Source organism: Patella vulgata, chromosome 3 (genome assembly GCF_932274485.2).
Source record: "Patella vulgata chromosome 3, xgPatVulg1.2, whole genome shotgun sequence".
Taxonomy (NCBI): Eukaryota; Metazoa; Mollusca; class Gastropoda; family Patellidae; genus Patella; species Patella vulgata.
Window position 1 is genome coordinate 60,849,951 of NC_065881.2, and position 22,498 is coordinate 60,872,448.

The following is a 22,498-nucleotide window of genomic DNA, read 5'->3' on the forward strand; positions in this document are numbered from 1 at the left end:
GCTTTTATTTATAAAAGGGGGGGGGGGCACTTGAATTAGCCTACCCATATGAGGCCAAGGGATCCACCAGGCCCGTAACCAGAGAGATTCACTTCAGTTGGTGGCATATAATTATACCCTCGCCAAATAACAATTTTTACAAAACAAAATTTTAACTAATTTATATAGGCCTATACTAGCATTATGTATAGGTGTTATATGGTGTTGTAATTGGGATGTTTGTCATTCACTCATTAAACCATAAATTAAGAATTAGAATAATAAAACTATTCTGATTCGATAACAGACGATATCGATTTAAAGTAAGGGGAAACAACTCTTTTTTGGTGTCTTGTCAAAAGTTCAAAATGGCCGCCCACACGAGGTTGTTGGCAAAGTTATTGACAAGAAATGGTTTGTATGAGATTGATTCTATGTATAACTGTCTTATCTTTATTATGTCTCCGATGCAATAATCATAGCGGTAGTCTGTGGGTCCTATATTTTCGAATCCCTGCTGTCCTTTGCTAGCTATCAAGAACGTCGCTAAAAACGTTGAGAATCATGTACGAAGTCTGGCTAGTCAGTAGACAAGGCTAGTGTAATTATAAATTCACAGCCAGGGGATCAGGCATGCCGAGAGGTAGGGAAAACCGACAAATACAAGGCAGGGCCATTAACTTATTGATTATTTAGTTTATTTCAATTCAATATTTTTTTAACATTACAGGTACCACTTTCAACTGTGTCTTGCGTTCTGTTCATACAAGCCAGTGTTTAACGGCAGGTTACAAAAGAAGATTACAGTGAGTAGATTTCATCATTTTCTTAGCCATTTCCATGACTGGTATTAACCTCCAATACGGTATCCTATCCTTTCAATGTATTACTTGTTGTACATGTATGTGTTTTCTGTGTACTATATTATTAGTAGATGTATGTGATTCTTTTTAAATGTTGTCTTTTTAATGGATGTCTTGATGCAGTGTATCCTATTTTATCTAAGTCTTGTCTAAACTTTACATAAACCATCCATGCATAAACTATTTGGCTGAACATCATAGATTGTTGACCAATTGCATGCAAAATAATAGCAATAAATGGCTTAACATGGTATAGAAAGGAATAGGTTTAGTTAGACACTTAAAAAGTCCATAGAAAATTTTTTGTGCAATAAACTTGGATGTATAATTGAAATGAGCTATGTTTTTATTATATTTCTTCTTCATAGAAAGGGTGAAGCAGCTAATAAAACAAGATATGGACCTTTAACAGATTTACCAGATTATACATATTTAGGTAGGTAAAAAGATTCAAATAGAAATTCTGAAACCGATCGCGTCTCAGTCACTAGATAGAGTGTGGGTGATCTCCCTTGACACATCAAACTGATACACAAGACCAGTTCATACAATATAGAAATTATTTTCATTACAGATGGAAGACCCACACCATTAACACTTGGTCAAAAAAAACGAAAAGAAGACAGAATTAATGCAGCTGTGAGTATTTGTTATTAGCATATATTTTAGGGCTCTCCTGATGGGGCCCACTTTCAAATGGGGTCGTATATTGTCGTCACCCTTGTCCACAATTGCTTGTGTACAGTCTAGAGGTTTAAGTTATCCATTCCCAGTGTTTAAAGGTCATGAGACGAACAAGCCTAATATTGATTTTCAGCAATTTCCGATAATTAATGACAGAGTTATGGCCCATGACCATATAAAATGTTGTGGACAGTCTAGAGGCTAATGTTATTGTCCAGTTGTTTTCAAAATCATGCACATTATTTAAGTTCATCAGACAAAGAATCCTATTTAAAGTTTTCTGTAATGGACCTTGATAAATTAGGGTTAAAGTTCTCATCTGATTGATGCAGGACAGAGGGCCTGACAAGGACAGCTGCCAATCGTTTGGATGGGACTGAAAACTAAGGTCCCGTGTACACATTGGCGTGCATGTAAAAGATCCCTTGACTGATTAGGCCGTAGTTCAAAATTTCATTCATAGGAGACTGTATGGCGTATGCCCGTCTTCAACAGGCCAGTTCGGAGCAGAACAGTAGGACTGTAAACCCCCATTTCATTTCTCATCCCATTGACATGAAATTTATTCAGTGTTTACGGTCATGAGACACAGCAACCTATTGATAATTACTGCTAGAGTAGTGGTCTAACGTGCACTTTAAATCATAGGTCTGTCAATTGGCATGGTTTCGATCCAAATTTGTACAATGTACATGACAAGGAGTAGGGCACCACTTTAATAAATGTATGATTGTATATCTCATTTGAGAAATACACTAAAATCTTTGCAATTCTGAATGCCAAAATATCAATTCACGGCAATATCGTATAAATTTCAAGAGGGCATGTGTACCAGAGCCACTGGATGCAGCCTGTTTGACTGTCTGGCAAATACTTCCAGTCAAAACAGTGGTGCGTTTTCATTACATAAAATTATTGTGAAAAATAACTGACTGAAACTTTGATACAAAAATCTGGTAATATTTCAGAAACGTGTGGTTGAACTTGTACAGGAAATACAGTTTGCTAAAGAAAATCATAAAAATAGAACTTTACAGCAAGAAAAAGAAAAACAAGAAAACCTCTATAGAACATTAAAGCCAAAGGTGGGGTCATGAAAAAATGTCAACTGTTTTATAGTGACAGATGATAAACTAATGTGGAACAAATGTAATGAAGTTATTAATGGAAAAAATGAAGGAAATCAATGTAATGAAGTTCTAAATTGAAAAAAATTAGAAAAACCAGTATGATAAATTACATCTACCAAACATCAATGGTTGGATTGTTGTGTTATGAAAAGTGAGAGTTTTAGTAAATGTATATTGTGTGTAAACTGTAAATTTCCCAAAATATAAATTATGCAACACTTCAGTAGTATTAAATTAGTTTATTATAAATGGTTTCAATAACAGAGGGTATTAATTAGTGAAGTTAGCAAAAACAGATTCCACGAACAACTGCTGAATGTATAATTCAAAATACATGTAATACATTTTATGCAAAACAATTAACAAATCATTTATTTGCAAATAAATAGAACTGGTACTTTGATACATAACAGATAGTTCTGATGATGGACTGAATTTACTTGAACTCAAGTACGACTGAGGGAGAGTATAGCTAAATTGACTAAGTACTTGATTTTAGAGCATCACAACAAATGACTCTACTTTTGCTAAAGTCTTTTGTCATTTACCTCATGTCATCTAAGATACCCTCTGAAAGGTGACAGTTGGTTCGTTAAGAGAAAACTAGAGCTGTAATTAAATACTCAAGCAATCTGATCTTTAAATTAAAGACCAACATATAGTAAAGTGGAGGATTGGAAAGTAATATGTCTAAACCATGCACCTATTGTATTATACAATCATTAAATTTCATTTTGAATTGATTTTCATGAAAGTTTAACATCAGCGAATTTTGTTGCTAGATCAATAACTTCTTTCAGAGCTCCAACATTGGTCCCAGTTGCTTGAGCAGATACATCTTTTCCCCCACCTTTACCATTTATAACTGTAACAACTTGATCTATCCATAACTTGGCGGATAAACCAACATTGGCTGCTTCCTGAAAATATAAGTTAACAAAATGTATTGCTCATATTCTTACAAAGCACGGCCCTTATTCACGAAAACTTAAACTAAGATACAATCGAAATTTTAAGAAATACTGCAATTCGATTGGCTGACCAGTAAAATCAATTTGCATATATCCAATGAACTTAGTTTAAGTTTTCGTGAATAAGAGCCCAAATCATTATGCTCAATCCCAGCATGCAAACTATAGACTTTCAGGTCTTGACATTAACCACTTCTAGTCTATTTTTATCAATTCTTGGTATCAGGGTACTCTTTGATCAGGACTGACAATTCAGTCATCTTTTTTTCTACCAGACAGTAAATTTACATGTCATAAAATTGAGATATTTCAAAAACTGATTATTAAATTGTAATGTCACATATTCATTGAAAATATTCCTAGCCTACGGAATTCAGTATATATGATATATGTGACCCCCCACAGCATACTGAGTCACAATGAGGAAATTTTGAAAATTGAGTTATTGTTATTTTCACAATCTCCAACTCATTACCTTAAATTTGATGTATAGTTTGTTTGAATTGGAAGCTACCCAACTCACAAAAGTAAGTTTTGAGAAAAAGCAAGTCAAAGATTTGGTATGTTCCAAAACAAAATCCAATAGCAACCAGGCCATTTATCTGCTGTTTTGTCGTTGAATATATCGTAGTAGAAATTTGATCCGACTATTTCCGCAATTTATTTGCTATATTTTGTCGTTTAATGTTTTTTAATTTAGGATTTCAAGGGTGCCGACGACGAAAATCGTAATAAATGCACTCCTTTCGTAACGAAACATCCACAACACATACGGCATAATATTCACATGATAGTGTTATACTGAAGAACAATCTATACATTAGTAGTCTGTTGTGTATAATATAACTTTAGTGAGATTAACTCAGTTAATCTCATCAATTAATTAGCACCTTAGTGCCAGCTAGTGGTCAGGAGATTAAGATTGTTGATTGGATAATCATCAAAGAAGCCGCCACAGCTGTACGCGTGTTCATTTAACACGTGAATTAAAATAAGATTTTGCGTGTACCATAGGTCTATTATTATTTTCAGGTACCATGGCGTTATCAAAATATGAGTCCCTATAGAAATGTCAATTTCATAGTCAAGAAATGCCTACGTTCACTTTCGTGCATTTTGGCTTTGATGTAAATATCAACATTATTCAGAGGATACTCAATGGCATACTGAGAATCGTCGCATTTCGGCTCGTTGGTCGTTCTCATTTTTTCGACCCATTGTGATAAGAGAATTTTAAACAATAATATCCCAGATGCATTCCTTACTTTGCATACCGTATGAAGAAGCGACGGTAAACGGAATTCAGCTATCAATAAAATTCTCTTCGAAAAGAAAATTACTGGCCATTTTGTTTATTTCCATTTAAGGCCTATAGATTATTTTTTTAAAGATGATATGAGATATCAAATAATCACCACTTGGATTAATTATTTGGAGTAAATAATGAGTTGTCGACGGCTTTATCATTGACTCGTGACAGTTGATTAGTAATAGTATTACTCAGTGACACACACCCGCTTGTCGATTAATTTACATCATCAGCCACGTGGTTTTGATTAACACTCAACGGCAATCTCTACGATCAGAATTTTTTTTTTTTCTGCCACTTATCAGAGTGAATCGCATGTAAGTACCAAAAAACATTATCGCCAAAACCAAATATTTATGGATAATGTCTTGCACGAAGTGTCTGAGCCAATCAGCAAAGGAGTTGTGTTTGACAGCATGGCAACAGGCGGAGTTTATTTATATTTTTGGATTGTTTTAAAACTCAATTGTATCCGTTCAAAATCAATTCATCGACAATATTTTGATCATATTTATAAACTAGAGATGCTCCGCTTTACAACGATGCCAATTGTTATGCAAGAGGAATGACCGGTCGTCCCGCTGCGAGCGAAGACAAATAACTAATTTCGCTGAGAATTTTAAGAAATAGGACAGATTTAAGAATACGGTACTCTTACAAAACGTTCAAATACAGGTGTTTTAAAATGTTTTATTGCTATTTTGATCTTCTGTGTCGATAGATAGTATATTTATAGACTCATTTTTGTGAAAATCTCAATTTTGTTCAAAATCAATATTTTCACTTATTTTGTCTTTATCTCATTATTGATTCTCGCGTATTTCGACTCATTTAGATGCGGCCGGTCACATATGTACTTCCTGTGTGAATAAAAATAAAATCAAATGCAATGGGGTTTAACATCCTACTGTACGAAATAGAAAACTTACCTTAGGAACACAGCTCATACATATTATTTTACCACCTTCATTGTCTACTGTTATAAAGAATGCTGAGGTTTGAGGACTTGAGGCTTTATATTGTTTCATAGCAGCATCTAGTGCCTATAAATATATTATATGGGTAACTTTAAACAGGTGAAATAGAAACCGAACAATAGGTATAGAAGTCTCTATCAAATAGTTGATAGTATAACTTAAAACTTATTCAAATGATAATTGTTTCATTCAGGTTATAAAGAAGATTAATGAACGTACCTTTGCACTAGACCCAGCTTTAAATTCATGTACAATATATTTTACGTTAGGATTAGCTTCTATCATTTTCTTTGCTTCTTCAATAACCTAGCAATAGATAATAAAAACAAATTACATTAATTCTACCTTTTTTATGTTTAAAACCAAACTAAAGTAGAAATAATGTACATGTAGAAAGACAAGCCAACAGCAGGGCTTGCCATGAGATACGAGTAACTACTCGAGCACAAAGCCAAATCTATGTGAGCAATCAAGTACAGATTTTTACGAAATTTCGTAAGGCAATAGAAATTATTGGAAACGGAACGGCATTATTAATAAAGCGGTTCCGTTTCCATAATTTCTATTGCCTTAACCGTAAACACACTAACGATAAGGATATTTGTTGTCTATTATATGATTTGGTAAGCACTGTCTCAAAGTAATTTGTTTTGTAAAAAGGGCACAATTTCCTCCACTGTTTAACAGATTAATGGTATAGCTTATGCCTTTTATGTTATTTATGGGAAAGAATACAGCTAATGTGGCTCGCTATTATTTTTCTTCATGTATTGAATTGGCATATTTCAAATAATTGTAAATTCATCGTCCAGTATATCAAATATACAAAAAATATTACAGATTGAAAACACATTTTTTGTAAACAACCAACATTGCACTGGATAAATACATCAGGAATACTGCTGTTCTGATAGGTCAAAACAGTGTGTGATCCACGCGCTGTTCTTGATGACAATGGTGAATTTTACTGTGATTTTACCTGCTTGTCACTATACAGGGGAATATTAATTTTTCCTGTATTCATTAGATCAGAGAGAGGGTGCAGGTTAAATATGGCGGCGTGTTATATGCGTGTGTGTTCAAGGTACCGTAATTGAAATTGTAAGAAATAAATGTAATTAAAAATACCTCATTCAAGATTGCAGTTTTTTTAACTTTATCTAATTCATCCATCTTTTTTTTTAATATCTTTAAACTGGAACGTAGACTGTCTTTCTTCCAATAAGCTATCGTTGATTGTGCTACTTCCTAATAAGGAATAATTATCCATATTTATTATGTATAAACAAACACATCACATTGCTTTGTTTTTTTGGCTAAGTGGGTAAGACACTGGGTCGCTAGTCTGGAGGTCGCATGCTTGATCCCTGCATTGGCTGAGAAAGTTCATCAGTCGTTCGGATGGGACAGAAAATGTGCACATAAAAGATCCCTTAGCAGTTGGAATTTGATGTAAGAGTAGGCCATAGTGCCCCTGACCGAGCAAAATTTCCCTCATAGCACACTGTATGGCGTATGCCCATCTTCATTATCCCAGTATAGGAGCAGAACAGTTAAACACCATTTCATTTCATTTGATTGATTTTAACACTTGGTAAATGATATAACATTTATAAACACCTATTACATGATATATATAACGGTTATACTTGAACATTCAAAAAGGGGGGCATAAACGCTTTCCATGAAAAAATATTTGTCAGTTTAATGATGCGTCATTTGCTTTATTCGTTAAAACATCAAATTTCTCACATCTTAATCCATGCTATTTTGTACTCAAAATACCAATGCCAGATAACCTCACGGCTTGGATTCGATCGGATTTAAAACCAGCAGTTGCCATGCAAAATATTCCACACTTTGCAAGAGATGGATAGAAAACAATCTAAAAAAAAAACCCGCGGTTTTTCATACAATCAGGGGCCATAATCCAGGAAATTATGGTCTGAAATGTGCAAATATTGAAAGGGACCAAGATCTTTGGGATATAAAGATATGTTTTAAGTTTCATCAAAATCAAACAATAGTTGTGACCTCTAGAGGGTCCACTCCACAACCTTTGTATTACATACTTTAACACAATTTGTGTACAAGTAGCGGCCATTTTGTCCGTCAGTTTCATTTTAATTTTCCCGAAATTCGAATTCAACCATCAACATATATTTTAAGTTTCATTAAAATCTGATAACAATTGTGACTTCTAGAGGGTCCACAACCTTGGTATGACATACTTTTACACTATTTGCATACAAGGAGCCGCCATTTTGTCAGTCCATTTTGGTCCAATTTTAACAAAATTTGATTTCAACCGTCAATAGGGTGTAACGGTGATAAATTTAAATGGTTTTTAAAATTGAATACAAATTGTGATTTATAGCAGGTCCACAAGCTAAAAATACGATTTTTCGAAAAATCTGGGGCCATAATCCAGAAAGTTACGTTTGGATCTGCCTGATTTTCAAAAGGAACCCAGATCTTTGTGATATAAACATAAATTTAAAGTTTCATCAAAAACGGATAAAAATTGTAGCCTCAAAAGGGTCTACAATGTGATTTTTTGTACAATTAGGGGCCATAATCCATGAAGTTATATGGTCTGATACATGCCAATTTTGAAAGGAACCAAGATCTCTGGGTGATAGACCCATATTTCAAGTTTCTTCAAAATTGGGAGCGGCTATATTGTCCGGCAGTTTCGGTCAGATTTTCACGAAATTCGAACTCAACCATCATTATGGTGTAGCGGTGATATATTCAAACGTTTTTTTAAATCGCATAAAAATTATGATCTCTAGAGGGACCACACGCTAAAAACGTGATTTTAGTTCAACCAGGGGCCATAATCCAGAAAGTTACAGACCGATATGGGCGAATATCGAAAGGAACTGAGATCGTTGGGTTATAAACACACATTTCAAGTTTCATCAAAATCGGATAAAAATTGTGACCTCTCTAGAGTGTCCACAAGTTAAAAACGTTATCGTACAATCCGGGGCCATAATACAGACCGATATGGGCGAATATCAAAAGGAACTGAGATCCTTGGGTTATAAACACACATTTCAAGTTTCTTCAAAATCGGATAAAAATTGTGACCTCTCTAGAGTGTCCACAAGCTAGAAACGTTATCGTACAATCCGGGGCCATAATCCATGAAGTAACGATCTGATACATGCCAATATCGAAAAGAACCGAGATCTTTGGGAGATAAACCCATATTTCAAGTTTCGTCAAAATCAGATAAAAATTGTGGAGGGACGGACGGGGCGACGACAATATACGTCCACATGAAAATGTGGGCGTATAAAAACGCCTATTCAACAACAAAATGGCAGCAGGCGTATTACATAGCGAGCAACATAGATCAATGAAATTTCAATTCAACATTTGTGTAAATACTAAATGGAATTGAACCATTTTTGGACCGATATTGCTATTAGAGATTCATCTTTCACAATATAGCAAGTGATTCCCATTGCTTAAAAGGACTTTAATGAAAAGTGAAAAACAGAACCTTGACTTTTTATCTACTCCACTAATTTTGAATAAATTTAACAATAAAGTAAATAACGTTACTTACATCATCTAACTGAACAATTCTCTTAGTTAATTCTTTATCACTGATTGTTCTAGAATTATCTTCTAATATTTGTTGTAATTCTTTGACTGATTTTTCTAAAACTTCTACTTTATGATGAGATTTCAGTGCTTCAGAACCTGTTACTGCTATAATACGTCGAATTCCTTTTGAAATAGCATCCTCTGATACTATAACCATAGCACCAATATGACCAGCACGTCTTAAATGCCTGAAAATCATTGCAAGAAAATCCCTATACATTGTATTTTAAATTTTTACTTAAATAATTAATTTGGGCTTTAGCAGTCTAAAAAGTAATTAAGAACTAGTTACTCTGGATATTGACCATGGACAAACAGTACTTTTATCTGTTTTACTTTTATGGTTTAAATTTCAATTAATGTTATCCACTCTCCAGTTTTGTACCAGTAATCTTTAGGTTTTCAATGAAGTGGTTCAATTTGGCCATTACTACACTTTAAGAACAGAATACATGATAAAAGATTATTTATCATTAATGATCTTACGTTCCTCCACAGAATTCTACAGTTGTAACTGAACCAGCTGGTCCCATGGGATCACTCTCCATCTGTTCTACTGGTATACCAACAGATACAATCCGTACTGGATCAGGATACACCTATATGATAATATATTTAATAAATTCTGATATTTGTGTAATTCACAGCATTAAGTTAATTCCTCCTTTGAACGGAACATGCAATACTGTAGTAGTAAGTGGAGTTGAACTGCACTACACACAAAACAAAACCGAAAAGACAAACCTGCGGACAAGACAAACTAAACAGACATTACAAGAAATAAACAACAAATATCAATTCAAGTGAATGGATCTGGGGGCCTGCCATAAGCTTCCAGATCCTTTAATAATATAGGCTTTACTCAAAATGAAAAAAAAATAATCCGTAATCCGACCGGTCTTGACAATAGTTATCTTCTGAATGGCGATAGTCTGCCAGTTGACTCATAAGTTATAATGTCAAAGTTTTAGTATATGAGATCATTGAGTGAACATAATAAAACTAACAATAGATTTATTGATGTTAAATAGTATCCACTCTAGGAATATAACCGACTATTTTAATAAGCAGATAAATATTTATAGTATTTACCTCATCAAACACAGCTCTTAGACCCTGAATGGTTTTAGCGACAGATAAACTTGCTTCTTTAGCATAAACTTCTTCATTTTTAGACGCCATTTCATTAACTGTATCTTCCACTTTTTTAACTTCTGCTGCAGTCATTGCACCCTATAAGAAATATATTTGATACAACACATACATCATAATAATAGGCTTATGTTCAACTTTCTGCAAAACTTCTATTTTCTTTATCACATTTAATTGAAATATCAAAGTTGATCAGTTGGAAAAAAAGGGAAAAGAAAACAGATTACTTATGGTTTCATGTACAATGCTAGGGAGGAGAATTTACTCATACTGACTTTTTTACTGACAGAAATAAGATTCATGACTCATTTAGAATTCCCAATAATATGACTTAACATCCAATACCTTAGAAGTAAAATCAAAACGCAATCTTTCAGGAGCGACTAAAGAACCTCGTTGATCTGCTTCTTTTAATACACATCGAAGACCAAAGTTTAACATGTGAGTACCAGTATGGTTCTTCATTACAGAACATCTTCTTTCCTGTATAAATTAAATGGTCAAGATAAAATTAACTGTCATTCAAAACTTTTATACAGTTAAATATAAAAGAGAACTGCTTTTGTTTATCTGAAGTTAAAGTTACAATATTTAATTTCTTATCTAGTGAAACAGTTAGCAATAATTTCAGGAGCGGCTCAGATATATTTTAGTGAATATAACTGTCCGTAAAAAATTCATGGAAACATATATCCTAGTAGTGGGCAATTATTGAAGCTCTGTGATAATTTTTTAAAGAAATACAAACTTTTTATTTCCATGTGGTGATAGCAATAGGTCTCCAAATTCCAAGCAATATACAGATAAGTGCATAGATATGCACGTTTACATATTTGCAAGAGTTATAGTGGCAAGTGATCATATCAAATCACTCATATTGAAAAATGAGATTATCTAAATGACTTATCTAATCCTGTTAAGCAAATTTAGCAACTAATCTCTGGATGGCTCAGTATTTAATTTACTGCTATTTCTTCACATTATTGCATTTTAATTTAAATAATTAAACCAACTTGTGAAATCTGGGATTGCTCCTTTAATAATGTGATCTATTGCAATATGGTTCTGATTATCTACTTTTAATTTCATCCGTCAAGTTACACTTAATCATAAAATACATTAAACTAACCTCATCCACAGAAAGTTTAACTTTATCACCGACATGTAATACTCCTTCTACAGTACCTATGTGTAATACATAACCACCACGAACTTGTACATTCTTAATACGTAATTCTACCTCCTGCAACACAACACAATATTATCACATCTTGATGCACTACATTCTACTAAATTCAGACTGGTACTAAATGATTGTTAGTATACTCATAGATCTCACAAATGGTATAAACCTTTTAACTACCATATTTTCATATCCAATTAACAAATTTGTCGTTCATTTCTATGCGACTCTTCTGCCAAAAAGATTATTTACAACATTCAAGATTTTATTTCAATAATGTTAGCATTGCGGAAGCCAAAGAAATCCCAGTGGGGTCAGGCAGGTGACCCTACTCGCTTATAAACACTGCAGCAAAGCTGTGACATTTGAATTGACGACAGACATGATCTAAAGCAAAAACATTTGATAGCTCAATCCCCACATACAGGACACCAATAGTACCAGTTTTACTTTTTCAAAAATTCATTGCAATTTAAATATAAATGTTTGTGATAGTGTCAACTAATGCAATAGACTCCAAATTACCTCTTCTCCATCTTTAACCATAAAACCTTCATCATAGATTTGTCCACCTTGTTCAGCATAAAAGTTTGTTTTATCTAATAAAACACCACATTCCTGTCCTGTTGATACTGACTCTACAAATTCTTTATTATATCTTAATGCAGTAACAGTTCCACTATTTGGCTCAAATACTGAAACATATAACATAAACACTATGATGGTATACTGATTCTTTGAGCCAGAACTTCCACACAAACTGCATTTTTTAGAATTGATTTCCATATTATGTTAATCATGTTGTACCTGCAAGTGACATCACACAACAAATAATTAGAAAACCAGAAGACAAACATACAGGCATGATCAGAACACAGATATTGTAATTTAATAATAACATAAGCATGTCGGACAACGAATATACACCCACTAGCAGCATTTCGTAAGGTGGTTTCATGTTTTGGGGGTGAGGGGCAATAACTATGCATGAAAGTGATAGGTGACTTTGAATAATGACAAAATCAACCATTGACCCATAGAAAACAAGGTTTCAGTTTCAGGGAAACTAACGATGTATAGAATTGATGGGTTCGACAAGACCAAACAATCTCAGCAACGTTTGAAAAAAAACCAACCTAAAAACACTGAACAGTAAAGTGTTTACCAGAAATGGGGGAGGGACAGACAAACCTACAGATGCCAGACAGGGGTGTCAACAATATATTCCTGCATGTAAAAAGAACTATCAAATCAAGTGAATGAATCTGAGGATTGGATGTAAGTAACTGGTTGTTATCTTGTAATCATTCTACAGATAAAGAGCTCTTAAGACTGTTTTGCTAAACTTGCTGCAACAGTATGTTCCTTTGATAGGCTTGTCAAATGTTATCTAATTTTTCAGTCATTTTGACAGCAAGAAAGCATTTTCATACACATATATTTGAAAGCATTACAAATACAGTTAGACATATAAATCAGTTCAAATCTAAATTAAATCAAAATAAAATTTACTATAATTTCCCTGAAGATCAGCTGTATAGTTATATTTAGCACTATCATCTGTTGGAGGTATCTTTTTATTTTGAAGATCGTTTATAGCATGTACATCCAAATTAATCTTATCATCTATAGTTCCACCAGTACCTTGAGACAGCAACTAAAAATTACATTTAATATCAAATAAAATCTATTATCAATGCGGATACTTGTAAAACCTTGTCAAAACCCATGAGATAAATTTTATATTCCTCTGTACCGGTATTCAATATATTTAATAAATGATTTCTTTTTTAAAAAATTGGACTTCAATTAAACTATCATCTGACATCTATGACATACAGAACCTTTCAAATTCTGTTTAGATAATAGCTAGATCCTGAACGATAATATTTACTAAACAAAATATAGCTAACCTGAGCTTTCTTTCGAGCTTCTTCAAAGGCAACCATGTCAATATTCAAACCTTTTTCTTCAGCCATTAATGACGTAAGATCAACAGGAAATCCATATGTATCATACAAACGCCATGCTACATCACCTATAAGTTAAACAAATAATTAAACAAATAGTCAAATTACATCATAATTTTAAACAGATTATCAATACAAGTGTGTACGTAAAGGGGCCCATACACGTTCAATAATTCTGTCAATTATCTGTATTGGCCGATATATTTCGCTGTCAATGTCTGATTTCGGTAAAACCGAATAGATGTACAATAGATCTCAGTTAACGAAATGAAATGTGCTTTAACTCCTTACTGTTTGCATCGACTGGGCTAATGAAGGGAAATTTTGCCCGGACAACGGCGCTAGGGTCTATTTTTAGTCCAAAAGACTAGACACCGTCCTTGACAGGCTCTCCATCTTGCACCACTGACAACTTTCTTGGCCAACACCCTGGGAGCGAACCCAAAACGTCTTAGTCATTGAGCTTCTGTGGCTCCCCGATCTCATTTAACACATGTCTTTGTCACTACTTACAAAAATCATATTGTAAAAATCAATTTTCTAGAAGCTGTTAAATCAACAATATGAAATGTATTTCAACCATATAGAAGATTTTCTCTGAATTACAAAAAGTAGTAATATGAGAAGAGAGGTAAGTGATTGGGTTTACCTGGTAAAACATTGGTATTTCCTAATTTTTTAATAGTTCGCTGTAGCAAATGATGACCTCTTGTTAAAGTCTTCAAAAACTGTACTTCTTCCTCATCAATTATAGCTTTAACCTACATAATATAGAAGCTCATTTTATACTGACTCACATATGACATTTACTATTACTATTACCATGACATTTTACTTCAGTCACTTTAAAAGACCACACAACTTTACCAATATTTATCGACAAACATATAATAACAATTCATCTACTGTTCTCCCAAAAAAATACTAGGCTAATATAAATTAACTTGGCAAGCATTTTGTTTTTCATTTTTGGACATAAATTTCAAAAATATTGTGTGCTTACTGTTTCTGGATCTCTTTTTACTTCTGGAAAAGCATCTCCCTGAAATTAGAAAAATTGTGTCTACACTTCGACAATTCTTATATTGTGTAAATTTTGTTTTTGTATTTTTATAACACATACAAAATTTACCTTCTCCGATGACAATTTTCCAATTTGACGTGATTCAGAATCTTTATAAATAAAACTCACCAACAATTCAACAACAGTGTCAACTAGCTTTGAAAACATTCCTGGTTTACAGTTTAATTTTTCTGTACCATATCTAACAGCTCTACGTAATATTCTTCTTAACACATACCTAATATAAAATAGAACAATATTTATTAATAAAGCATTTCTCAACCGCCAATATCAATAAATTTAGTATTCAAATAGGCATCAGCAAATAATTTAAGAGGCTCTAATACATAACTATGAAGCATTAATATATAAAACAGGGAACAATATTTATTAATAAAGCATTTCTCAACCGCCAATATCAATAAATTTAGTATTCAAATAGGCATCAGCAAATAATTTAAGAGGCTCTAATACATAACTATGAAGCATTAATATATAAAACAGGGAACAACTTGGGAGTAAAAACAAAGCTCTGATTAGAATTTGTATGTCTCCCCAACCCCCCTCTTTATACACCCACATTTAAATTGGATGTTTATTAGAGTCACCTGCAGATCAGAGTTCTTCTTGTTATATTTGCAGGAATTGCTCATAGGGTCATAAGCAAGGATCATATCAAAATTCAGAATATTTTCAATCAAAAAGCACAGTTATCTCTCTGAATGCAATACAGGACAGAGTTCTACGTAAAAGTCATAAGGTGGAATCACATGATAGATCAAAATGTTTGGATCATAAATTAGAGTTATCTTTTCAGTCATAATCTAACATTTAAAAGCCTGTGAACGCAATACAGTACACAATTTGGGGCAAAAATTTCTAAATCCATATGGGTTGTTAAACAGCATTATCATGATGAAAGTTAGTTAATGACAAACTTATTGCCCTTTTAGTTTGTAGTTATCCTTCTATTCATATTTTGTCTTAGAAGGATTTGTTGACATTGATTTTAGAGGTAGTCTGACAAACCCATGTCTATGTTTTTGGTCTCCAAAAGTTATTATCTTTAAACCAATTCCACAAATACTACATGAAAGAATGGAGTTGATTAATATTTATAACACTATATTTTATTGTCATTTGTCATTTTATGATGATAAACAGTTTTTTGGCATGGTTTAGAACAAAGTTTTAGTATCATGTCCTCATATACATGTAGGACAGTTTAAAGTCTATATACCTAGTTACCTACCCTCTACCAGTGTTATCTGGTCGTCCACCATCTGATAATGTAATGGTAATAGTACGACTGTGGTCAGCTAGAACTCTATAAGCCATATCTATACCATCAACGTCATCTTTACCAACTTTACCTTCATATGGTCGTGTTCCTGTCATCTAAAATCATTCATTAAAAAACTTGTTACTATTTGTAATTAAACATTCTAATAACAAGATTCGTGCATGCTGTAACAACTCAATTTCATAATGAAAGTTTTCATTTGTTTATCATAACCACAATTTCATTGTTCCTACCCTCTTTATGTTTCTGTCTGCCAAAGAATATTTTTTTTCACAATCATCTTAAAATGTCATAAATTTTAATTGGCCATCTGGTACATGTGTGAACAGTATTAAAGAGAAAGAGAGAAAAGGGTTTACCGTGTGAACAGTATTAAAAAGATCCACTTACTTTATGAATGACATCAAATATAGGTGTAAATAAATCAGTATCATAGTTAGATCTTTTATCTTGTATTACAGAAACTAATCTCTCTAATCCTAAACCACAATCTATATGTTTTTTGGGTAGTGATTTTAAACTCCCATCAGGATCTCTGAAATGAGAAAACGGAGAAAAATTAAATAAAAGTTTTCAAACCAAATTCACCTATTTTCAGAACACATTCACCTATTTTAAAAGAATTTTCATTTATTGAAATATAATTATTTTATATCATGAATTAATTCTTCAATATTCCATACCTATTGTACTGTATGAAAACCAAATTCCATATTTCTAAAACATCAGGATCATCCATGTTTACTAGTTCCGGTACCTCTCGTCCACCTATACGATCATAATGAATCTCTGAACATGGACCACATGGGCCTGTCTCACCCATTTCCCAAAAATTGTCCTTCATATCAAATGGTAAAATTCTGTTAGCTGGTAATCCAAGACTGAGCCAAATATCTCGAGCTTCGTTATCAGGTTCTAATCCAGTTTCTGGTTTACCACCAAAATATGAGACATATAAACGGTTTTTATCTAAACTTAGTCTGTCTGTTAACAATTCCCATGCCCAGGTAATTACTTCTTTCTGAAATATCATTTATTCACTTTAAGTCTAAAATCATGATGAAAAATGTTATTTTTAAGGGTTATTTATTAAATAAATAACCAGTAATCTGCATTTTAGTAATCAAGCTTATTTCTGGACCAGGAACTGGTCATCATGCACTAGTTACTTATCTTCTTTTCATTCTTCTTTGAGATGAAATGAAACCCTATGAAAAAAGCCTAAAGCTCCAACAATTCAAGTTCGATCAATGATATATATAATACATCATAATTGTTAACATGCATATACATGGAACTCACCTTATAATAATCACCAAAAGACCAATTGCCTAACATTTCAAAGAAGGTATGATGATATACATCCTTGCCGACATCATCAAGATCATTGTGTTTACCTCCTGCACGAATACACTTCTGTGAATTTGTTGCTCGAGTCCATTTGGCCATATCACTATTTGGATCAACAACACCAAGGAATATTGGTTTAAACTGAAATGCAATATAGACTATTTGAAACCTGGTATATACATGTACCACTGCTGCCTAAAAGTCAATTTTGTATGAGAGATACATGTATCTTTAGGTCAATATAAGAATTTAAGTGTTAGCTTCTGTCAACAATCCATGTTGAGACCTTATTATATATATCCTGTATCGAGTTCACATACTTCAGAAGTAAAATGTGAATAAAATGTAGGGAGAAATAACTCCATGATTTACACTTGAAATAGTCTTTATCTTAATCAGGTTCCACACTGACCTAATCTACAAATCTGTAAAAAATCGTCAAAAACTCTGACATGTGGAGTGTTCACAACACATTGTGGATGGATGACAGACAAATAGGTGATGACCATATTATGTCCACATTAATTGTGAGAGTATAATAATACATCCATCCAAAATTGCACTGCATAATGATGTGCCAGGATGTTAATACAACAGTACTGTCCGTCAAACAGGAGAATACTGTTATAGATGGGTGTATTTACAGATTAAGATATTCTATAAGATTTTACCTGGTTCATACCAGCATTTGTAAATAACAGAGTTGGATCATCTAAAGGAATGGTGGATGATGAATGGACATATGTGTGTTCTTTTTCTTTAAAGAAATCAATAAATAATTTTCTAACATCGCTTCCGGTCTGGTTAGCCATCCTGCCAAACTAAAACCAAATATTTTGCAAGATAGGCCTGTAATGAAAATTTTTAAAAAAGCATAGGTTAATGAAGACAGGCAAGTGCCATACAATGTGCTATGAGAGAAATTGAGTATAGACTGCGGGACTACAGCTGACTCTAACTCTAAATTCCAACTGTCAAGGTTTTTTTTAAGTGCACGCCAACATGAACATGGTACCTTGGTTTTTCGTCCCATCCAACCAACTAGACATTTTCCTTATCTGACCGAGGCGTGAACGACAAACCTGGTTAGCGAGCCAGTATCTAACTCACTGAGCCACTGCGGCAACCATGAATTTCTTATGACAAATTCTTAATCTCAATATAGGGTTTCTACTTGGTATTAGTTTTTAAAAATTTCCTCAAGAATTCTTGACCTGTATCAAGTTCATGTGAATTTCTATATTTGAAACTAATTTGCCTGACTTACAGATAATAATATATTATTCTTCAGAATCAAATTCAATACAAATTTTTACTCAACTTAAAATATCTTTTTACTTTGAAGTTTACCTAAACTTAAACAGTAAATTTTAAATAATTTTAGATACATGATCTATTTATATTATTATTAAAGCATTTCACAACATTTCGTCATATTCTTTTTTTAAGCTTTGTACTGTAGGCTTTATACTATTACAGCCAATTTCATTGTTTTATCATATTATATTATCATTATACATGTATCAGTATCAACTTCATTAGTGAAGGCTAAAAATGTCAATCTTGTATCAAGCTTTTATCTATGGATGTAAAAAATCCAATTCTACATCATCATAGTTACATCACTCCAAAACCATGTGAGAAGGCACGGACATCCAGTTTCATTCCGAGCGTGAACTTCTTGGCCACGTGTTGTGGGGGTTTTTTTTTCATACTTTGTGTGCTATTTTTCTTGGTAGAATTGCTTCTTGGTAGATTAGACACTGTTGGTCAAGTTGTTTAAGTTCTACTGTTTCGTTTCACTATTGTGTAGTTGACAAAACTGCTGTTTTTCGTTGGTTGCTACGCTTTTATCGACCAGATCCTGTGTTAGCCTGTCTCGCCAGAAGAACAAGCTTTTTCAGAAGATGAAATAATTAGTGGGGGTACCCCTATTTCCAGTGACACACTTGGAAAACAAACTAAACAACCTGGTGTGTTATCAGTTCAAGATACTATGAATCTTATGTCGCAGCATCTTGAGATTATGGGACAGGCTATTTGTAAATTAGCCAACAAATCTGGCGGTCACCGCCAGTCTTATTCTGAAATATCAGAGACAAGCTGCAGACTCGAGATCGTCTAGAAGTAGAAGCATCAGAAAACGTCCACATAAGGAATCACTTAAACAGATTCCTAGAGTCTCTGCTCATAGATCACCTTCTCAAAAGATACCAGTCGGTCTCTTAACCTTACTTGTTCTGATTCTGATGATTTTCATAGAAGCAGACAATCCCAAGTGTGTACTGTACCTGTAGGCCTACTACTGTAGTGGACAAGGAAGCAGATACATTGTTAGATACAATTGATAAAGAATTTTTTGGTTCTGAAAAGACAGAACCAAAACTGTCATCTAAATTAGCCTCTTCGGTAAATAGTCTGTTTGCTGAAAGAATGACTGATATATTGAAGAAAACATTGGAGAAATATCCTAGGCCTGAGAATTGCCCTAACAAAGTAACCTGTCTCAACTGTCTGTTGTTCAGAGCTGAACTAGGTTTGGGCTTGATGGATTTGATCAATCCAGGCTATGGGATAAGACAATCTAAATTGAATTTAATCTATAACATTTGATAAATATATATAAAGATCTTAGTCGAGACTCATTAAACATGTTTTTATGCAAAAGTTATTAGACCGTGGAATTCTGTATCCGAATGATGCAAGCACTTGTTTATAAACAGAAACAACACATATATATAATATATTCCATTTATAGATTCATTTTTGGTTTTATTTCTGAGATCTCAATTTTATGATACATGTTCTATAATGTGTAAGTGATACTTACAAGTTTCAATAACTGATTTTGTCACGATCTAAAATTGAGAAGCTCAGTCTGTTCAGTTTTGGACCAACGTGGGCTAGCGGTTTATGAGAAATTCGTCTACAAGTGTTATACACCCGCGTTGTATTGATCGACCCGGGGTACTGAATTTTATAGGGGATTTTAAAGCAACGTCCGGTTTTTGTAGTTAAAGTAGCTAAGTCTCTAACTCAATATCATCCAAAATCTTCAACATTGAAAACACGATTTATTTGTCAAATTAAATCAACATTCATGTTGTGATCTTACCGGAAAAAGATGGGCTTTTGATATCCAATATTTAAGACAAAATAAACATTTTACCATTGTACACGAATCGTGTACCATAATGCGCTTCAGCCCCGTTGTATCAAGAGACTCGAGGGACGAGGCTAGACACATTGCACCAAATCAAACGGCGTATGTAGACTGGAATAACCAGACGCTAGAAATTTGCACTTGTTTGTGACTGCTCGCTTATTTCGCCGAACATAACCGATTTGAAATTAGAGTAAAAACGGAAACCATTGAATGTAAATCAGTTTATATATACTATTCAAAAAAAGTAGGGGATATTTGATTTTGGGGGCATAATACTAAAATATGCAAATGACTACGAAAAAAGTCACTATAGAACCTAACAGAAGAAACATTTCCAGTTACATGTGACGCCCAAACGCACCAATAGCTACCGCATGGAATGCAGGTGATGCTTGGGATCATCATGGGGGTCCAACCCAAGATTTGTAGACTCTGACTTTGAATGTTACAGTCATTGTGGCATTGAATTCCAGGGTGGAAACATCAGTTTAATTGTTTTAGTGACCAGAAAACAAATTTTGATATGCGTCGGCTTACCCAAAATGAAAGGTTACGTGCCCTTGGCATGCTACAGATCGGCACAACACAGGCGGTTGTGGCGCGGACGATGAATGTTTCTCAGTCTGTCATAAGCAGGCTATGGTCCAGATACCGTGATACACAATCTGTACAGGACAGACCACGCTCAGGTCGACCAAGGGTGACAACTCAAGCCCAGGATCGATTTATCCGTACCTTGGCCTTGAGAAATCGTGTCATCACAGCAAATCAGATCAGCGCTCGTCTTCAAACAGACACTGGTGTGAGAGTGAGTGGCCAGACGATTCGGAATCGACTGCATAGGGGTCACCTTCGCGCCCGACGTCCTCGCGTGATCCCTTGTTTGAGAGATCATCACATTCAGGCAAGACGTCGTTGGTGTAGGGATCGTCAACACTGGGATAATCGACGCTGGAGCAATGTGATGTTTTCAGATGAGTCAAGGTTCACTGTTGATTTTTTGGACAGACGTAGGAGGGTGTGGCGTCGTCGAAACAAGCGCTTCCAAGACGTTAACGTCATCAGACATGATCGATTGGGGGTGGTTCTGTTATGGTGTGGGGAGGCATCACTGTTGCTGGAAGAACGGCTTTACATGTTGTTGCAGGGCGTGTTACAGGCCAGTACTACCGGGACAACATCTTGGCAGTCCATGTTGTGCCGTTCGCACGACGTCATGGCCGCCGTTTCATCTTCCAGGATGACAACGCAAGATGTAACAGGGCCAGGATCGTTACAGGTTACCTCCAACAACAGAACATCACCACATTACCTTGGCCAGCACTGAGTCCCGACCTCTCCCCCATCGAGCATGTCTGGGACATGCTTGGACAGAGGTTACGTCAACGTCAACAACGTCCTGCCAATGTCCAAGAACTTGCTGCTGCGTTGCAACAGGAATGGGACAATCTGGACCAAAATGACCTTAGACGTCTCATTAGGAGTATGCCACGTCGGATCAATGCTTGTTTGGCAAACAGAGGAGGATTTACCCGTTACTGACTTGGTTGTGATGCTGTGGTAACTTTGCTGTTTGACCCCGGGTATCATTTTACCCTTATAATGGTCAGTCTGTGCCTTACTTAGTCTAACGATCATTTGGCATAAATCGATGAATGTGAACTTCATTTCATTTTGTCATTTGTTTCTTCGTCAGTTTCATTAGGTGACTTTAATAACACTTAAAAATCAAATATCCCCTACTTTTTTTGAATAGTATACATTCATATTACAGTAT

The 22,498-nt window shown here is 34.3% G+C and overlaps 1 protein-coding gene and 1 long non-coding RNA gene across 3 annotated transcripts; one reads left to right on the forward strand and one right to left on the reverse strand.

Moving 5' to 3' along the window:
• Positions 1-274: 274 nt before the first annotated feature.
• On the forward strand, positions 275-2,877 carry LOC126814240 (uncharacterized). The gene is made up of 5 exons (XR_007677446.1): positions 275-393; positions 710-785; positions 1,211-1,278; positions 1,417-1,481; positions 2,495-2,877. It is a non-coding gene; the product is annotated as an uncharacterized LOC126814240 (long non-coding RNA).
• A 3-nt stretch (positions 2,878-2,880) lies between these two features.
• LOC126814209 (alanine--tRNA ligase, cytoplasmic) lies at positions 2,881-20,512 on the reverse strand. Of its 2 annotated transcripts, XM_050539216.1 has the most exons (21): positions 20,386-20,512; positions 18,227-18,404; positions 17,508-17,696; positions 16,889-17,226; positions 16,596-16,740; positions 16,155-16,300; positions 15,032-15,140; positions 14,843-14,881; positions 14,489-14,600; positions 13,783-13,907; positions 13,382-13,526; positions 12,395-12,564; positions 11,816-11,929; positions 11,032-11,169; positions 10,627-10,767; positions 10,021-10,133; positions 9,494-9,722; positions 7,042-7,161; positions 6,133-6,219; positions 5,866-5,979; positions 2,881-3,576 (listed from the first exon to the last, which is right to left on the reverse strand). In XM_050539216.1, exons 2-21 carry the CDS (start codon positions 18,365-18,367, stop codon positions 3,403-3,405), a joined length of 2,889 nt encoding a protein of 962 aa, XP_050395173.1. In that variant the 5' UTR covers positions 18,368-18,404; positions 20,386-20,512; the 3' UTR covers positions 2,881-3,402. The 2 variants fall into 2 exon arrangements, with proteins under 2 accessions (XP_050395173.1, XP_055955423.1); XM_056099448.1 differs by lacking the exons at positions 2,881-3,576; positions 5,866-5,979; positions 6,133-6,219; ... (10 more) ...; positions 14,843-14,881; positions 15,032-15,140 and having other exon boundaries at positions 16,151-16,300.
• Positions 20,513-22,498: the final 1,986 nt, after the last annotated feature.

Bases quoted from the DNA above. Each gene is read 5' to 3' on its own strand.
- LOC126814209 (XM_050539216.1), bottom strand. From the start codon at position 18,367: ATGGCTAACCAGACCGGAAGCGATGTTAGAAAATTATTTATTGATTTC. The intron at 16,741-16,888 runs GTATGGAATATT...TTCTCATTTCAG, and splicing joins GTTTTCATACAGTACAATAG to AGATCCTGATGGGAGTTTAA. The intron at 11,930-12,394 runs GTAATTTGGAGT...GTTGTGTTGCAG, and splicing joins TGGTTAAAGATGGAGAAGAG to GAGGTAGAATTACGTATTAA.